General features: G+C 40.3%; 1 protein-coding gene across 1 annotated transcript in view; it reads left to right on the forward strand.

Moving 5' to 3' along the window:
- ARHGEF38 (Rho guanine nucleotide exchange factor 38) overlaps positions 1-16,329 on the forward strand; it is a 148,999-nt gene that overhangs the window by 73,705 nt on the left and 58,965 nt on the right. Inside the window, exon 4 of the mRNA XM_059376838.1 lies at positions 15,345-15,492. Within this exon, the coding sequence (XP_059232821.1) occupies positions 15,345-15,492 (148 nt within the window). The remainder of the gene's footprint in view (positions 1-15,344; positions 15,493-16,329) is intronic.

Consider the following 16,329-nt stretch of genomic DNA (forward strand, 5'->3'; position numbering starts at 1 on the left):
TGCTAACTGGTTATGCTTACTTAATGATCTGGTTATGTTTTGCAATAAGCCCTTTCAGAAGCAAGGGTTTCATCTATGCATGTTTAATAAAAATTAAGTGTTGATTTTCTGTTGTTGAAGAAAGTTGATGATGAGCATTTAACACACAGAACACTCGCTATCCACCATGGGGTTCTTAATACTATCACTGACCGTAAGAAAATCAGAAGACAGAAATCTGCAGAAGCAGCAGCAATATCTACATCAGAAGTTAGTCATTGCTTTATAAAGACTGTGCCCATTGTTTTCAAACCTTGGCATTCGGCATTCGCGGACCAGCTTCTGTTCGGCCTGCTCCCTTCCCTTGGAACCTTCTTCCCAAACTTCTTCCCACTTGTGGAACTCTTACCTATGATTTTAAGCCCAAGGGCATGTGGTTTCACACTTGCAGCTGCAGAAGTAGGTGACACTGAGCACTTCATGCAGCATGGCTTCGTTAGGTCAAAGGACAGTTATCCTAAATTGATTGTTCTCACTTTTAGTTCTGAGTGTCCTTGGGCCCATAAGAAATGTAAAGCAATGGTTATTAATGAGTTGATACCAATGTCAGGAGAGTTTACCAATAGTCAAATTATGACAGTTTTAAACAGTGTGAGCAGGTAAATTAAATTTAAAAATCAATTAATTCTTATAATGATAAAAAAATTAATTTAACCAGGGGCACCTGGATGGCAGAGTTGGTTTAACATCTGACTCTTGGTTTCAGCTCAGGTCATCATCTCAGGGTCTTGGGATCCAACCTGCATCAGGCTCCATGCTCAGTGTGGAACCTGCTAAAGTTCCTCTCTCTCTCTCTCTCTCTTTGCCTCTCCCCTCACTTTCTCTCTCTCTCTAAAATAAATGAATGAATACATATTTTTTTAAAAAAAGAAGTTCAACCAGTTCACAGAACACAAGACAATTTTTGGAAGTTTATTGTTTCCAAGGTGAATTTTGTGAATTGTGAATGCTATTCTTACTTTAAAAATTAAGCTTGTGAACGCAAATGGAAATATGAACACATATTTTGGGGGAGCACAACATCTCAGTAAACTAGTATTTTTATTAAAGTAAGAAATCTTGGGGCTTCTGGGTGGCTCAGTCAGTTCAGCGTCTGCCATCAGCTTGGGTCATGATCCCAGGGTTCTGGGATCAAATCCCACATGGGGCTCCCTACTCAGCGGGGAGCCTGCTTCTCCCTCTCCCTCTGCCTGCCACTCTGCTTACTTGTGCTCTCTATCTGTCTGTCAAATAAATAAATAAAATCTTTAAAAAATATATAAAAATAAAGACAAGAAATCTATGGAACAGAAATTGAGATTGTGGTGATTATGTACTAAAGCTGTGATATTCTATTAGTTGAAATGGTAACTATAGTCAAAATTCACACAGCTTTATACATACAAAGTTAGAGTAAACTAAATACAATATCTGGAGGATAAAGTTTATATTAATTTAAATAACAATCTTATGCATGATGGTAATATTTTCTTTGTTGCTGGTCAGTAATCAACTTTAAGAAACTGACATTTACTCAAAATTAATGAGAAGTCTTTAGTTAAAGTATTCAACAAAGAAAGAGGAAAAAGAACTACTTCAGCATTTTAATCTTTACAATTGTAATTACTGAAAAAGAAATTGCAAATAGGAAGACACTGAAATTTATCACTAATATAACCAGGAGTTAGCTTTTTTAAAAAATGGGTTTATATGGTAACGAAGATTTAATTTTAAAATTCTATAATAACATTTTGGAAAACTTGACTTATAGAAAGAAGTTTTGATGGAGCTCCTATTAAATAGAATAAAATAATATTCTGTACCAGATTTTACAATATCTACATTTGGAAAAATATTCAAAAATCATAAATAGAAACAATTTATTTGGTGAGTTTATTTTGTAAAAATAAAGAAAAGAAATCAAATGGAGACTAAAAGCTAGTACTTGTGAAAATATTTCAGCTCAAATATCTACATATTTCAATATAGAGAGATCTATAATCTCTCTATATCTACAATCTCTCTATATTTAATATTTTTCATTTAGCAAAATAATATTTTTTGTTTAGCAAAATTTTTTTGAGTGTGTCAGGTGCCTCTATGCTTATAGAAGAGTTTTTCCTAATTAAAAATATTATAGCTTACATATTTGAGCAACAACATACATAATGCTACCTATGAGATAAAATAGAGTTCATAGTGATATAAATAAGTGAGAAAGGAAAATCTTCCTGATAGTACATTTCAATGAATAAATATAGAAGGAAGAGAAGAATAGAAAATCACCATTAAACAAACACTGAAGTTATAATTGTTGCAGCCAAAACCACCGTTCAGTGTTTGATTTAGTGGATAAAGTTTGAGGAGAATTTCATAGTTTCAAAGTATCTCCTATCTGACTATTAAAAGCAAAGACAGTAGATTTTTAGTGAGAAACCAGACAGAGACCACCTTAACCAAATAACCAAGGTCAACCAAGGAATAACACACATTCCCATCATAAACAAGTGAGGAGGACACAGTACCATCTCTGTAGTACTTTTGCCCAAAATGCATGTGATCATGTCGAATCATGAGAAAAAATTAGACATGAACAAACTCAAATGAGGGACAGTTGACAAAATAATGGGTCGATGCTCTTCCAAAATATCAAGGTCATTAAAGATAAAATAAGACTGAGGAATCTCAGCATTTTAAGACTGTGGAAGTAAAAAAATGTGTATGGTCAAAATCTATAACAAAAAATGTGACCAAAAAAATATGAATGATAGATTCTAGAACAGTAAAAGAATGTAGTGTTGAAATTCAAATATAGTGTTTAGTTTAGTTATTAGTACAAAAGCACACTTCATTTTTTTTTTTCTGACCATTGTACTGGTTATACAAGATGTTAAGCTGTTTGAAGGCTATCTGGAAACTACCCCCACTAGTTTTGCAATTTTCTGTTAAGTATACAATTACATCAAAATAAAAATATTATAGTTTACAGAGAAAAGTCATTCGAATGTGTTCACAGTTTTTGCATTTACCAATCATGAGTTGCAACTTTGAGGGAGATGATAGAAAAATAGATAAGGAAATGAAAACAGTAAGACCAACTGAAAACATTTGGAGTCATATTTTAATTTCCATACATGACATATGGGCTAGCCTCATGGCTTGCTTTGACCAATAAAATGTGGCAAAATGATGTTCTACAACAGCCTTGTGACATCCACTCTCTGCTCAGGGAGAGAGAAGGCTCAAACTACCCAATTACTTCAAACAACATGGTCAAGGCCTTGAGCATGGAAGTATGGTCTCCTCAGCCAGGTGGCCCCTAGTTATAGATTGCAAACACATGTATAAAGCCTGCCAGCCACACCCAGAGACAAACCATCTCAGCTGAACCTTGTTCAAATTGTCAATTCAGAGAATTGTGAATAAACAGTGTTGTTTTAAGCCTTTAAGTTTTGGGGTGATTTTTTTTTTCCTCAAGCAATAGCTAACTAATACGGATTCACAGAGAGAGATTGATTTAATTTAGATGATGAAAAACTTGATATAGAAAATGGATTTTGAGCTTGGACTTGATAGATTTAGAAAGGTGGAGATTGAAGCAAATGGCTTTTTTTTTATTATTATTTATTTATTTATTTTAGAAAGAGAGAGCATGGGTGGGATGGGCGCCCAGAGAAGGAGAGAGAAACTTTTTTTTTTTTTTTAAAGATTTTTTCTTTATTTATCTGACAGAGATCACAAGTAGGCAGAGAAGCAGGCAGAGAGAGAGGAGGAAGCAGGCTACCTGCAGAGCAGAAAGCCCGATGTGGGGCTCGATCCCAGGACCCTGGGATCATGACCTGAGCCGAAGGCAGAGGCTTAACCCACTGAGCCACCCAGGTGCCCCAGGAGAGAGAATCTTAAGCTGACTCTGCACTGAGCAGGGAGCTCAACACGGGGCAATGTATCTCACAGGGCTCCATCTCATGACCCTGAGATCATGACCTGAGCAGAAACAGGCACTTAACCGACTGTACCACCCAGGCACCCCAAAGCAGATGACTTTCTGAATGACAAATGGCATAGAGGCCCCAAGGTAGCAGAGTACAGGAAATTCTCATTAAGGAGTGCAGTCTGATGTGGCTGGAGCATAGTGCCAAGGAGACCTCCATGACCCAAACACAGTAGCCGTATCAGTGCAAAGTTCACTGGCAATTTCTACCCTTACCTCCTCTCCCAGCCACTTCTATCACTAAATCTTTCACCAAAGCTCTTCCATTTCACTGGATAACCTGATTTTGGTGGGGCATTTCCTAAATCATGTTACCACAAAATGAAAAGCACAGGTGTCCCTTTCTCTGTCCTTAGATGGCACGAATGAGAGGTTGTGATTCACAGCTCTAGTGCCAGAGGGAAACTTTCCAGATACCTGGATAAACCAGGAGCAGGATTTTACTCAATAATAACCTTGGGGTTTGGATGAGGTTCAAGTTTAAGCACAGAGGCATATGTTTGTAGATATGAGAGCTCTGGGGAATTGTCTGAACTATCATGCCAAGATAGAAACTGGATTTTAAAATCTTGACTGCAGCAGCCTGTCAAATAGGAAATGGGCTCTAAATCTTTAGAAAATGGGAATATGAGAGGTGGCTCTTGTTTCCACTTAAACTGAAGATTACTCTGTAACAATTTAAGAAAAGGGTGAGCAAAGACAAAACAGATAAAATGCTGGTGTGGGGTTTAAGAACACGAGGGCTTTGGTATCAGTTCGACATTGGTTTACATCCTGGCTCATCCAATAACTAGAGGTTTCATCTCAGGCAAGTCACAAAATCTCACTGAACTTCAGTTTCTCATGTGGAAATTTGAGTTAGTAATACTCACCCTATGGAGTATTTGGGAAGATTAAGTAAAACCCCATATAAATAACGATGGCCCAGTGCCTATTCTTTTTTTTTTTTTTTTAAGATTTTATTTATTTATTTTAAAGAGAGAGAGAGAGATCACAAGTAGGCAGAGAGGCAGGCAGAGAGAGAAGGGGAAGCAGGCTCCCCGCTGAGCAGAGAGCTTGATCCCAGGACTCTGAGATCATGACCTGAGCCAAAGGCATCGGCTTAACCCACTGAGCCACCCAGGCGCCCCCCCAGTGCCTATTCTTAATAAACATCCAGTACATGGAATTACTAATTTATTAGCCTGAGAATATTTAATTTACCCATCTATTTACAAAACTTGACTTCTTATGAATATAACCATGGAATGAAATGTGATTTTCTTTTCCCCAGAGGTCTTGATCATGTTTTTCAAACAATCAGATTCACTGAATGTGTGTAGCTCCTAGATGCTCCCAATATCTATGCATTTTGGTGATTCATAGACTTAATAAGTCAATGAATTTTTTTCTATAAAGCATGACTGTACATATCAAGTATCATTTCCACATTCAATAGCATGAACAGCAATGAACAACAATGCAACAGACACTTTCCAAAGACGGCCCTCCACAGACCATGCCCCCTGGTATTCACCCTGCTGTGCAGTCTAGTGCCATATTGACTCTGGACTGGCTCTGAGACTCACTGACTCCTACAATGTAGTGGAAGTGATGCTGTGTCAGAGCCTGGGGGCGTCAGCCTTTATAAGCCTAGAAGTTTCTACCTTAGCGATTTGAGGAACTTGCATTTAAGAAGTCCAGCTACCCTGCTGGAAATATCACATGGAGCGGTCAGATGAAAAGAGGTTAGACCTGAGACTATGTAATAAAGTGGCCCAGCTGTCCCAGCATCCCAGCTGAGGCCAGCTTCCTGCTGTCCCTGCCAAGGCACCAGCTTTGTGAATGAGCCATCTTGGACCATCCAGTCTGTTCAGCCCTGAGCTGACTGCAGCCCCAGCAGGCATTGAAGGGAGCAGAGGAACCACATAGCTGATTCCAGCCAACTCACAGAATTGTGAAAGAAAATTAAAACAGTTCTTTTAAGGTACTAAGTTTTGAGGTGGTCTGTCACATAGACAGATACTCCAGAAGGAGCTTATAATCTCTTACCTACATTTGCAACAACACTGTAATGTTTCAAAGCATTCAAAAAAAAAAAAAAAAGAAAGAAAGAAAGGAAAAGAAAAGAAAAAAAGACGGAGTTATGACTAGGTTTGGATCTACCTTAGGTGCTTAGCTTCTGCACACGGTATGGAGAACCAGAGCTGAAAGAATTTTGTGGTAAAGGAACTGTAATTTCTCGTTTGCCTTTTCCTGAGGGCGAGTTTATCCTTTGAGAGAAAGACAATTTAGAGCTTTCTGTTCTTTGAAGGCGTAGTGGTGATGCACTGTTGTTCTGTGGCAGTACTTTGTTCTCCTAAAGCAGTGTCTCTTGTATGTCCCTGAAGCAGGAATCTGTGCCTTTAGCAGTGATTTTGTAAGAAGGGCTTTAGTCACTGATAATTCATGTCCTGTTGCCATGTGGAAGATGCTGCCAAGTAGCTCACCTGAATAATTTTTCTAAAGAGTGTGCGTGTGTGCATCTGTGTGTGTGTGCGTATGTGTGAGTGTGTGCGTATTGTACTCAGGACACAGATAGATTCAACCTAGCTAATTCTGGCCAGTGGGGACAGGTTGGGGGTACCCCAGACCTGCGTCCTGGAACGTGTGAGGTCAGCAGGGGCAAGACTCAGATGCAGCACCTGGAAGGTCAGGGCATTTTATTCGAAATGTTAACAGTAATAGAAAAGCTACCAGCTTCAGAGAAGGTGACAGGATAAAAAAAAACATTTTTCTTGAGGGGTGGGGTCAAAGATACCTGAATCCATACAGGAGAGTACAAATCAGCCGGAGGCAGGGAACAACGGGATACAATGTGGGTTGGGCTTCCAGTCCCCTGAGTGCAGTCAAGTGAGGTCTCAGGGCTACAAGGACTTATTTCTTGAAGTAAAAATAAAGCCAGGGTGGCTTAGTAACTAGTTCTACAGTTCGGCTCTCTGAGGAGAATGGGAAGCTCCTGGATGCTGTGCTGCGGGGCTAGCTCACAGAAGTCAGCACTTCGCTGTGCAGGCAGACCTGAACGGAGCCGTGAAAAATCAGGTATTGTACAGAATACACATAGAAATGAAGTCCTAAATCCTACAAACATTAAGCATTCCATGAGACCCTGAACACTTTCCCCATAGCCAGGGAGTGAAAGTGAGAAGTGCATTTGCAGGGGTGCAAACCTTGCAAACCATAAGGGTGCACAGTAGCCCAGAGAGAACATGGCCTTTGGTGGGAGACAAATCTGGGCTTTCACTCCGGCTGTCACCACGAGTTCTGCAGCCAATGCCGAGTCACTCAGATCTGTGAGGACTGTACTTGCCCACCTAGGACAGGAACCTCACCCGGAGCCATTAACCAAAAAAGGGCTTTTTTCCTCACAGAACAAGAAATCCATAATTCAGTAGCTCAGAACTGGGGCAGCTGGGGTTGGCTCCTCACAACCTTTTCCTTCCTAGTACTTAATGTACAGTGACGTATGGTGTGTGGCCTCCTGGTCTCACAATCGCTGCTCCACTGCCAAGCATGGCTTCCTTCAGGCAGTAAAGCAAACCATCTTCTCCTGAGGCTTTTTTTTTCTTTTTTTTTTTTTTTCATTTCGGAAGAATAAAAGCCCTTTCCAGTGCCTTCAACCTGTGTCTTATTATTTCATTTCACACACACGTTACTGCATCTCACACACAAACACATTCACACACAAATACACAGTTGCACCCATTCTTGGGCACCCCTGACTACCAAAGATTGGAGAAAGGTCAGTATTTTGAAGTGGGTGCATTGTCGTTTTAACGTTTGTTAGTTTGGAACAAAGAAGAATAGATAAGCAGCTAGGAATGGATGCCACATTCATCTGTTCAATGGATACTGAGACGGGAATTTCAAATTTCAAATGGGAAGAGCAAGTCCTCCAAGAGAACAAGACTTGAAGAACACTCCCAGAACATGAGCTCCAGGAGGAGAGGAATTCTTATCTGTTTCGCTACTGATGCTTCGCCAGCACTTGGGACATTGTCCTCAGCAGCACTGAATGGAATGGATGTTGGAGATAGTGAGTAGGGTCCTGGACCCTACTGGCTGTCACACAGAAGGATCGCAGTGATCACATCTGCCTGTGGTTGGTCCTACATTAGCTTAGAGGCTGGCAGGTGGTCTAGAGCCACTAGCTGTAGCGGAGGCTCACACCCTTGAGAGAAGTATATACTAAGGTGAGAGAAATCAAGAATTATGGGTTGGTTGCTCTAAGAACAGGGTCATCAGTGCTACCCAACTTGAGGAGGGAAAAGTTATTATACCTCTTCCTAATCCAGGTCCAGAAACATTTTAGCTTTCAACTCTCAGAGAGCTAGTGTTTTTCTAATGTGCCACTTGGTCAAAAAAAAAAAGCCCACCTAGAGTTAAATATCCAGGAAGTCAAAAAGGCTAGGGAAGAGACCACGAGTTATCACCAAAATAAACAGAGGTATTCTAGAATGTGAGCATTGGAGCAATATTTAAAGAATATACATTCCAACCACTTCACTGCAAGAACCTGATTGGCCCCAAATGCCATAACTAATGGTGGAAATAGTCAGAAGGAGACCCTAACTATTCCTCCATGACCACTGATGCTCCCCAGTTAGTCCTGCCCTGCTGCCAGCTACCTCCAACTGCCAGAAGGGTTGGGTGGTGCTGCCTCAGTTGTAGAAAGCCTCTCCTTTAGTAGACCCCGTTGCAATGATTACCTTGTCCTCCTGCCACTGGACACAGCAATGGCCCTAGGACAGGATCACACGTCCCACAGTTGCTCCCCTCCTTTCTCTTTTTTCTCTTCACAGCTTAGCTAGCCTTACTGGTTCCACTTCCTCACCTCTCTATCTTACCTCACACTAAGCCTCTGAAATTGCTGTTACCATGTCACCAGAGACCTCAGAATTGTCAAATCTCATCGTCAAATCCATTTTTTCTGAACTTATCTTACTCTAGAGCTTCTGAGAATTTTTTACTGAAATATTCCTGATACCAGAAGAAAAATAGGAGCCCCAGGGAATGTAGAGTTATTACTCAAAGCCACTTCCACAGACATGAAACAACTTTGAAGTCTCATTTTCTCTTAAGAACTCACGAAAATTTTCCACTCTACTCTTTTCTGTGAAAAAGTTTTTTGTTGTTGTTGTTTTTTTTTTCCCCCAAATGTCTTCATGAAATTGATCCTCGGGGGTTTACTTGTGTTTCTCCCATGGTTGCCTGCACCACCTGGCTCCTGTGTTTGGTAGGAATTCTGTAACCCTAACCAGGGTCGCTAGGGTATCCTCCATTGTCAGGTTTTTTCCCAGGTTAGGCAGGAACTAAATGAGACTAAAGGTCAATAGTAGTGATTTCTGTAAGCAGTGTTTACTCTTTCCCTATCTCTTTCTTCTCACTTCCCATCCTTGCTCTACCCTGTCCTGGAGAATAGAAGGGCACTAGGAAAGGAAGGAAGGAAACATATCCATGATCTGGCATGTAGCTGACTAACCCATTGCCTTGTTCATGGTGGACAGAGAAAGCTCTCATGTCTCTTCCTGATGACACAGGACACTAACCCATCATGGCAGCTCCACACTCATGATCTAATCTAAACCCAATTATCTCCCAAAAGTCCCACCTCCAAATAACATCACACTGGAGGTTAGGGCTTCAACATACGGATTGTAAAGGGAAATAAACATCCAGTCCTTAACACTCTTAATCAGTAACAATTTAAGTAACATTTTCATCTGATTTTTGAGTTAGATTTTATAGGGAGTGAAGAGGGTCACTTGAACTGTTATGATTTCTCCAAAAACATTTTTTTATGGAAGGAGAAGAAACAGTGTGTTGATTAGAATTAAGTTCAGCCAGTAGAAACAGCAAACAAAACAAAACGTGACTAGCCTAAATAAGAGATGTCCATTTCTCTCTTGTGTAATGGTCTAAAGGCATGTATTTTAGGTCTATACGGCAGCTCTGCTCTGCAAAGTCCTCTGGGATTCAAGCTTCTTCCAGCTCACACTTAGCTTTGTCTTCATGGACGAGGTAATGTCCAGAAGAACAAAGGAAAATATGGAGAAGAAGGGGTAAATGATGAGCTGTCTGCCTCTTAAAGTTCCCGCATATTGTCACGGACAATTTTCTGCGGACTTTAGTTACATGGCCACCCCTATTGCAAGGGAGGCTAGGAAATGAAGTTTTTATTTTGCTGCAGGTAAAAATGGTATTGCTTCAAGGGGGATGCTGATACTGGGGGACAATGGCAAGCTCTGTTATCCCCAGAATATTTGCCATATTTCTCACTACTTTGCCTTTGGCTTAACTAACACCGATCCTAGTTTTCCTCCCTTTTCTCTGACTGTCTTCTCAAGCTCTGTGCAGACTCTTTTCCCTTTAGACTCCCCTCAGTGTTAGTGTTCCCCAGCACCTGGTCCTCAAGCCCTCTTATCACTCTGTAGACTTTCTTGCATGATCTTATCAAAGTCATGGCTACTGTGTCCTCAGTTTTACATACCTACACTTATTTTCCAGAACTTTTTTTCCTGAATCCCAGACTCACATATCCAATTCCATAAAAGATATCTCCACTTAAATATATTTTGGGTGAGTCAACTCAGTACATCTAAAATTAAACTCATCGTCTTTCTACAGAAACTCTCTGTATCTTATCATTGCATATCTACATTCTTACTGAAACCAGAATCCAGGGATATAATGGGAATTCTCTTCACCTCACATATATTGATGTCTGTTTTCTTGCCCTATTCTCTATCCTCCCTGATTTTTCTTCCACTGTTTATAGCTAACATCCATTGGGCATTTGCATGGGCCAGCTACTGACGTGTTACACATTTTAACTCACTTAATCTTCAGACAGCCCTCTTATTATTGTTGTTCCATCTTACAGATCAAGAAATTAAAGGACAGAGAAGTCAAGTAACTCTCTCAAATGTCACAGGAGTGAACGGTAAAACCAGGATTGGAAAACAGGCCATTGATTTTAGCGCACTCCCTCTTAAGTGCTAGAACTTCCTTGTAAGCCCTCATTATTTATTTCTTGTATTACACAGAAGCTTTTTAATTGGATTCTCTCTTCTAGTGTCACTAACTCCTCCCTCACATTCCGTCTTTCATACAATTAATTACCACTGTAATCTTCTAGAATACAATCTAATCATGTTAGTCTGCTCCTTAAAATCAATCATCAGTGCTTCTCCATTAACTGCAGGCTAAAGTCCCAGCTCCTTAATGACATGCAAAGTCCTTCATGATTTGACTCTTGCTTACAAATACAGCCTCTTCTGGAACTTTACCACAGACATGGCACTGTCCAGCCATACTAGACCACTCCCTCTGTATGTCTCAGTGCTTGTGTTCGCTCAGAGCCCCTGTATCAAGGGCAGGCTGTTATAGAAATTGCTAACAAGTACGCAAGAGCAGAGCAAATAGCCCTCCATGGTCTTGTTTTTGTTCTTTTTTTTAAGATTTTATTTATTTATTTGAGAGACAGCGATCACAAGTAGGCAGAGAAGGAGGAGGAAGCAGGTTTCCTGCTGAGCAGAGAGCTTGATGCGGGACTCGATCACAGGAGCCTGGGATCATGACCTGAGCAGAAGGCAGAGGCTTTAACCCACTGAGCCACCCAGGCGCCCCTGACACTCCGTGTTTTATACAAAGTACTTACCGTACTGGTAAATAAATAGTTTATTCTCACTGGCCTTCATAACTTCCTGAGGGAAGTGTTGGTTCTTTGTATCCGCAGTACCTACCAATGTGCTTGGTAAGTAATAGTCCCTCATTAAATTGTTGTGAAACAATGAAGTAACTGCTTCATTCCATTTTATGCCATTTTCCTAAACAAAGTCTAGGACACAAAGATCTCTTAAATATCACTGTTCAGACCCTGGGTTACTGCCCTGCAGGGGAAATTCATTTTTAAGCGGTGTCAGAATAATAGAGGGGCCATATTGTTTGGTATGGCACATCTTGGCAATGGACATGAGGGTCTAGACATAGAGAAGAGGTGGGCCAAGAAGAGAAACATGAATAGATTTAGATTAGTGAAGGGAAAAGTTTGCAACACCTGAGTAACGATACCAGGACATAAAAACATGTTCAATATTTTGGGGAGTTTGTCGAGGAGATAACCAAGAGGGAAAAGGGCATTTTTCCCGTCCTCTGCATGGTGATTGTTTTGGGGGAAAGCCAATACAGAAATTCTTGAATTGTAGCATTTTTTTTTTTTAAAGCACACGATAGTTATATTTATTTTACAGTGTTCTGGTGCTTTTGTGACAGGCAGTCAGAAGTGGAATTACCTTCACTGGTCTTGGCTCAATCCTTCCTTCATTCCTAATCATCCCTTCAAAACCACATCCATTAGACAGAGCAGTTGTCCTTCACCACTAAGGAAACGCAGCCCAGAGTTATGTTACCGTGGAAACAGAATCACTTCTTTGCTGCGAGATACATCGCTTTATCTGCATTATTATGAAGCAGAATACATTGGCAGGACTGGAAGGGGAATCAAATCTTCTGCCTGCCAGTGTTGTACTTGGCCTTTGGGTGAATAAATGACTTTCAATTAGAGCGCTTAAATATCTTTTAACTTCAGTAATTGTTATTAGAGCCCCAGCAGAATTTTACCTGGAAAAGAGTAAAAATTTTGACTCTGCTGTTAAGGAGAGAACTATAAATTCTTCCAAACTATGCCATTTCTGTTAAAATGTGTCTGTGTGCTTGTGTGCGTGTGTGTGTGTGTGTGTGTGTGTGTGAATTTACAATTAATGGTTTCATTGTGTATAAAATAAATGTCTTTGTCCCTTGTTTTTTGACTTTCTGACCTGATCCGACTGCAGATTTATGAAGTCATCCTTACCTCTTCTTTTCTTTGTCTCCACTCTCAACTGCTTTGTAGTGAAGCACATATATTTACAATCCCATCCTGGGTTGGGCTGTTTGTCTCCAGATCTCTCTTCTTAACTTGCTGCTGAGCTTCCTCGAGGCCTGCCACTTGCTCCCACTTCCCGGGGTGAGACCCTCCCCTAGCCTTCACTCTCATTTGCCCCCGGCTCTGTTCCTAGGAGGTTCGCCTCCTCTCCTGCCATCTTTAAATTTAGTTATTATCTTATTTTATTTCCTCTTCTTGTAACTTCTCTGTTCCTTATTATTTGTGTTCCTGTCTTGAAGACCAGATCTGCAAAAATTACACTGGTAGAAAGATGAGTTCACTAAAATCCCAGGAACAAAACAAAAATCCCTCATCCCTTCAGTTCCAAAGATGCTCACAGACACTGTTTGCTTACGAGTTCAAAGAAAAGCACTATTAAAAAACAAATAAGACACACACACACATGCACACATACACACACACGTGTAGTCTACTAGGATCACAGGACTATCCCATATAATGGGAAGGGAAGAAAAGTCTCTTACAGGTTGGATATAGATTAGAACAGAAAGTGATACTTTAGAAGTACTAGTGTTTTAATTGTAGAGAGAGAAAGGTAGCGTTAAGAGACGAGTGATGATTATTGAGCAGGTAGTTTGTTACAAGTATTTTACATCTACATTCCATTTAATTCTCAAATTCATCCTCAGGAGTGATGAGAATCTACTCTACTCAGTTGCCCCCAAATCCTAGACGACAGTGATCTGTAATTCTGCTTCAGTTTGTACCTGTCTGTCCAGCAAAGCTCTGATGTGTGGAGAGCTAACAACACCTAAGTAAAATTGAGGGGAATACAGCCTCTAATCCTGGCTTAGCCTCCATTGGACAGGACTATGGGAAAAATCATTTATTTATTTCAAATTCAGATTTGTCCTTCCTTATTTAATAGGGATAAATAACCTCTTATCTCCTCATATGTGTAGGGAATTAAGTGGTTAATGTGGGCAAAGCACACTGAAAGTACAAAGGACATTCTATTTCTGTAGGAAGAATGACAGACTTTTGTTACTATAATAGGTGCAGGTTGGTATGTCTGTGTAACTCCCAATCAGTTCGGTCCAAAATCATTGTCAATCCCAAATATGCAGTGTCTTTGAGAGCAGGCCCCATCACATATTTTTTCTGTGTCTCCCAAATCATCTTAACATAGTGCTGGGGTGTGTAGTGGATGCTTAATATACATTTTCAAGTGATGGAGTGGGTGATTAAATCCAGCTATTGTTCAATATCTCCTTGAGTTATTAGTTACAGATGCAATTTTATTATAATATCAAGAAGGATTCCTAAATGCCTGGATACAATTAGCCCAAGTTGCTTTAAGAAGATACATTCATAACTCTGGTTTATAGTATTATCCAATTGAGTTTTTTTTTTAAGATCTATTTATTTATTTTAGAGAGAGAGACAGAGAGAGTGGGGGGGGGGGGCAGGAGCAGAGGGAGAGAGTATCTCAAGCGGACTCAGCACCGAGCACAGAGTCCCACACAGGGCTCAATCCCATGACCCTGAGATCACGATCTGCACTGAAACCAAGAGTCAGACACCTAACCGAGTGCATCATCCAGGGACCCTATCCAACTGAGTTTTAAAAGAAATAATGGCCAATTCTTTCTATTATAACATATAAGGAAATATTTTATTTCCCTAAACTCCATTGCTTGCCTTTCAGAGAATCTCAGAAAACGTTCGTGCAATAAATAGCAAAAAATAATTTACCTAGACCCTGAGATTTCACTTTCCATACCTCTAACAAATTGACAATCACTGCTCCATTTTGAGCATTTACTGTGTATGTACGGTACACACACTACCCCTTTCATTTTTTGTAATGACCCCCTGAAATTGAATCTGTTATTGTCCCCTGTTATAGGTGAGGAAACAGATTCAGAGAGGAAAAATAACGTGTCCAAATCATAACCTGTCCAAGTCTGTAGCACAGCCTGATCCAAACCCATACAGACTGATTCTAAGGTGTTGCTTTTAACCAGGCTCCTGCCTACCAGCCGGGTGCATAAATCACCTCTGAGAAAACCAGCTTTCTTCTGCTGCCTGTCTCCATTAAGTTCTTTATCCTTCATTTTATAAAAGAAAGGAAGGAAGGGAAGAATGAGGGAGAAAAGACAGAAAGAAGGAAGGAAGGAGGGAAGGAAAGGGAAAGAGAAAGAAAAGGGGAGGAGGAAGGGACAGAGGGGACTGGAGGGGAGGGGAGGGAACGGGAGGGGAAGAGAGAGAAGGGAACGGAGGGATGTTGTCTACCTCTTCTGAGAAACCTGGGGGTAAAATGGAACGGATCCAACTTGCTAATACTGATCACATGGCCCAAGAATAAATATGTAGAGCGTCCTTTTGGTCTGACTTGACGTCATTTTGCCTTTGTCTTGCATTTATCAGGAGAAGTATTCTTGCAGATTAAAGGACCACTGGAAGAGATTTATAAAATCTACTGCTACCACCATGATGAGGCGCACAGCATACTGGAAACCTATGAAAAGGAAGAAGAGCTGAAGCAACATTTGAGCCACTGTATCCAGTCCTTAAAGTAAGGCTTTTTCAAACGATGATTTCCATGCCTAGCAGGGAACATTTTAACTGGATGTAGATGAAAGTTCCCACATAAATCCTACATTTGATGAAGCTTGCTGGGAGCTCTACTTTGTGTTCCCTTTATGAAAAGCTGACATGCCAGAAACCCTGATTGACTTTTTCCTGCCCCACTCTGAGCATGACTAAAAATAACATCAGGGATGATTCGGGGCTCTGTAGAGAGAGAAAAATGCAATATCAAAAAATGAAGTGTGGAAGAAAAAGCCCTTCTTAAAGCTGTTGTTACCTGCCTGCCCCCATGAGACAGCATTGGAACATGTAGAAAAATAAAGTTAGTGAAGGTCCCATGGCTCTCTGCATGGCTCTCCCCTTCCCCTAGATTCACTGTGGGGAAAGAGGAGAGATTGGTGAGGACAGGTCAGACCATGTTAGTTAATTTCAGAAGAATTAATCATGACTTCCTTCCTCATTCCTAAAGTCTTGGTGCTACTATATATATATATATATATATATATATATATATTAATCTGGAAGAAACTATTCACTGTAAAAATCTGAAAAATATAAGGAAGCACAAATAAGATAAAAACCCTTGCTACTCCATGTATTAACTCTTTGCTTGACCATGTATTAATAACCACACCTGGCATTTTTTTTTCTGATTTTATTTATATGCATTAATTTGGACATGGGTTTGGGTTGATTCTTTTAGAAGAAATTGGCATCTTACTGTGTATATCGTGTTCTACCACATGCAGCTTAAAGCCAAAATTTCTGCCCTACTTCATTTCTTACCTAGTGGTTCCACTATAGTCTTTCATTTCTAAGGATT

This window comes from Mustela nigripes, chromosome 1 (assembly GCF_022355385.1).
Source record: "Mustela nigripes isolate SB6536 chromosome 1, MUSNIG.SB6536, whole genome shotgun sequence".
NCBI classification, from domain to species: Eukaryota; Metazoa; Chordata; class Mammalia; order Carnivora; family Mustelidae; genus Mustela; species Mustela nigripes.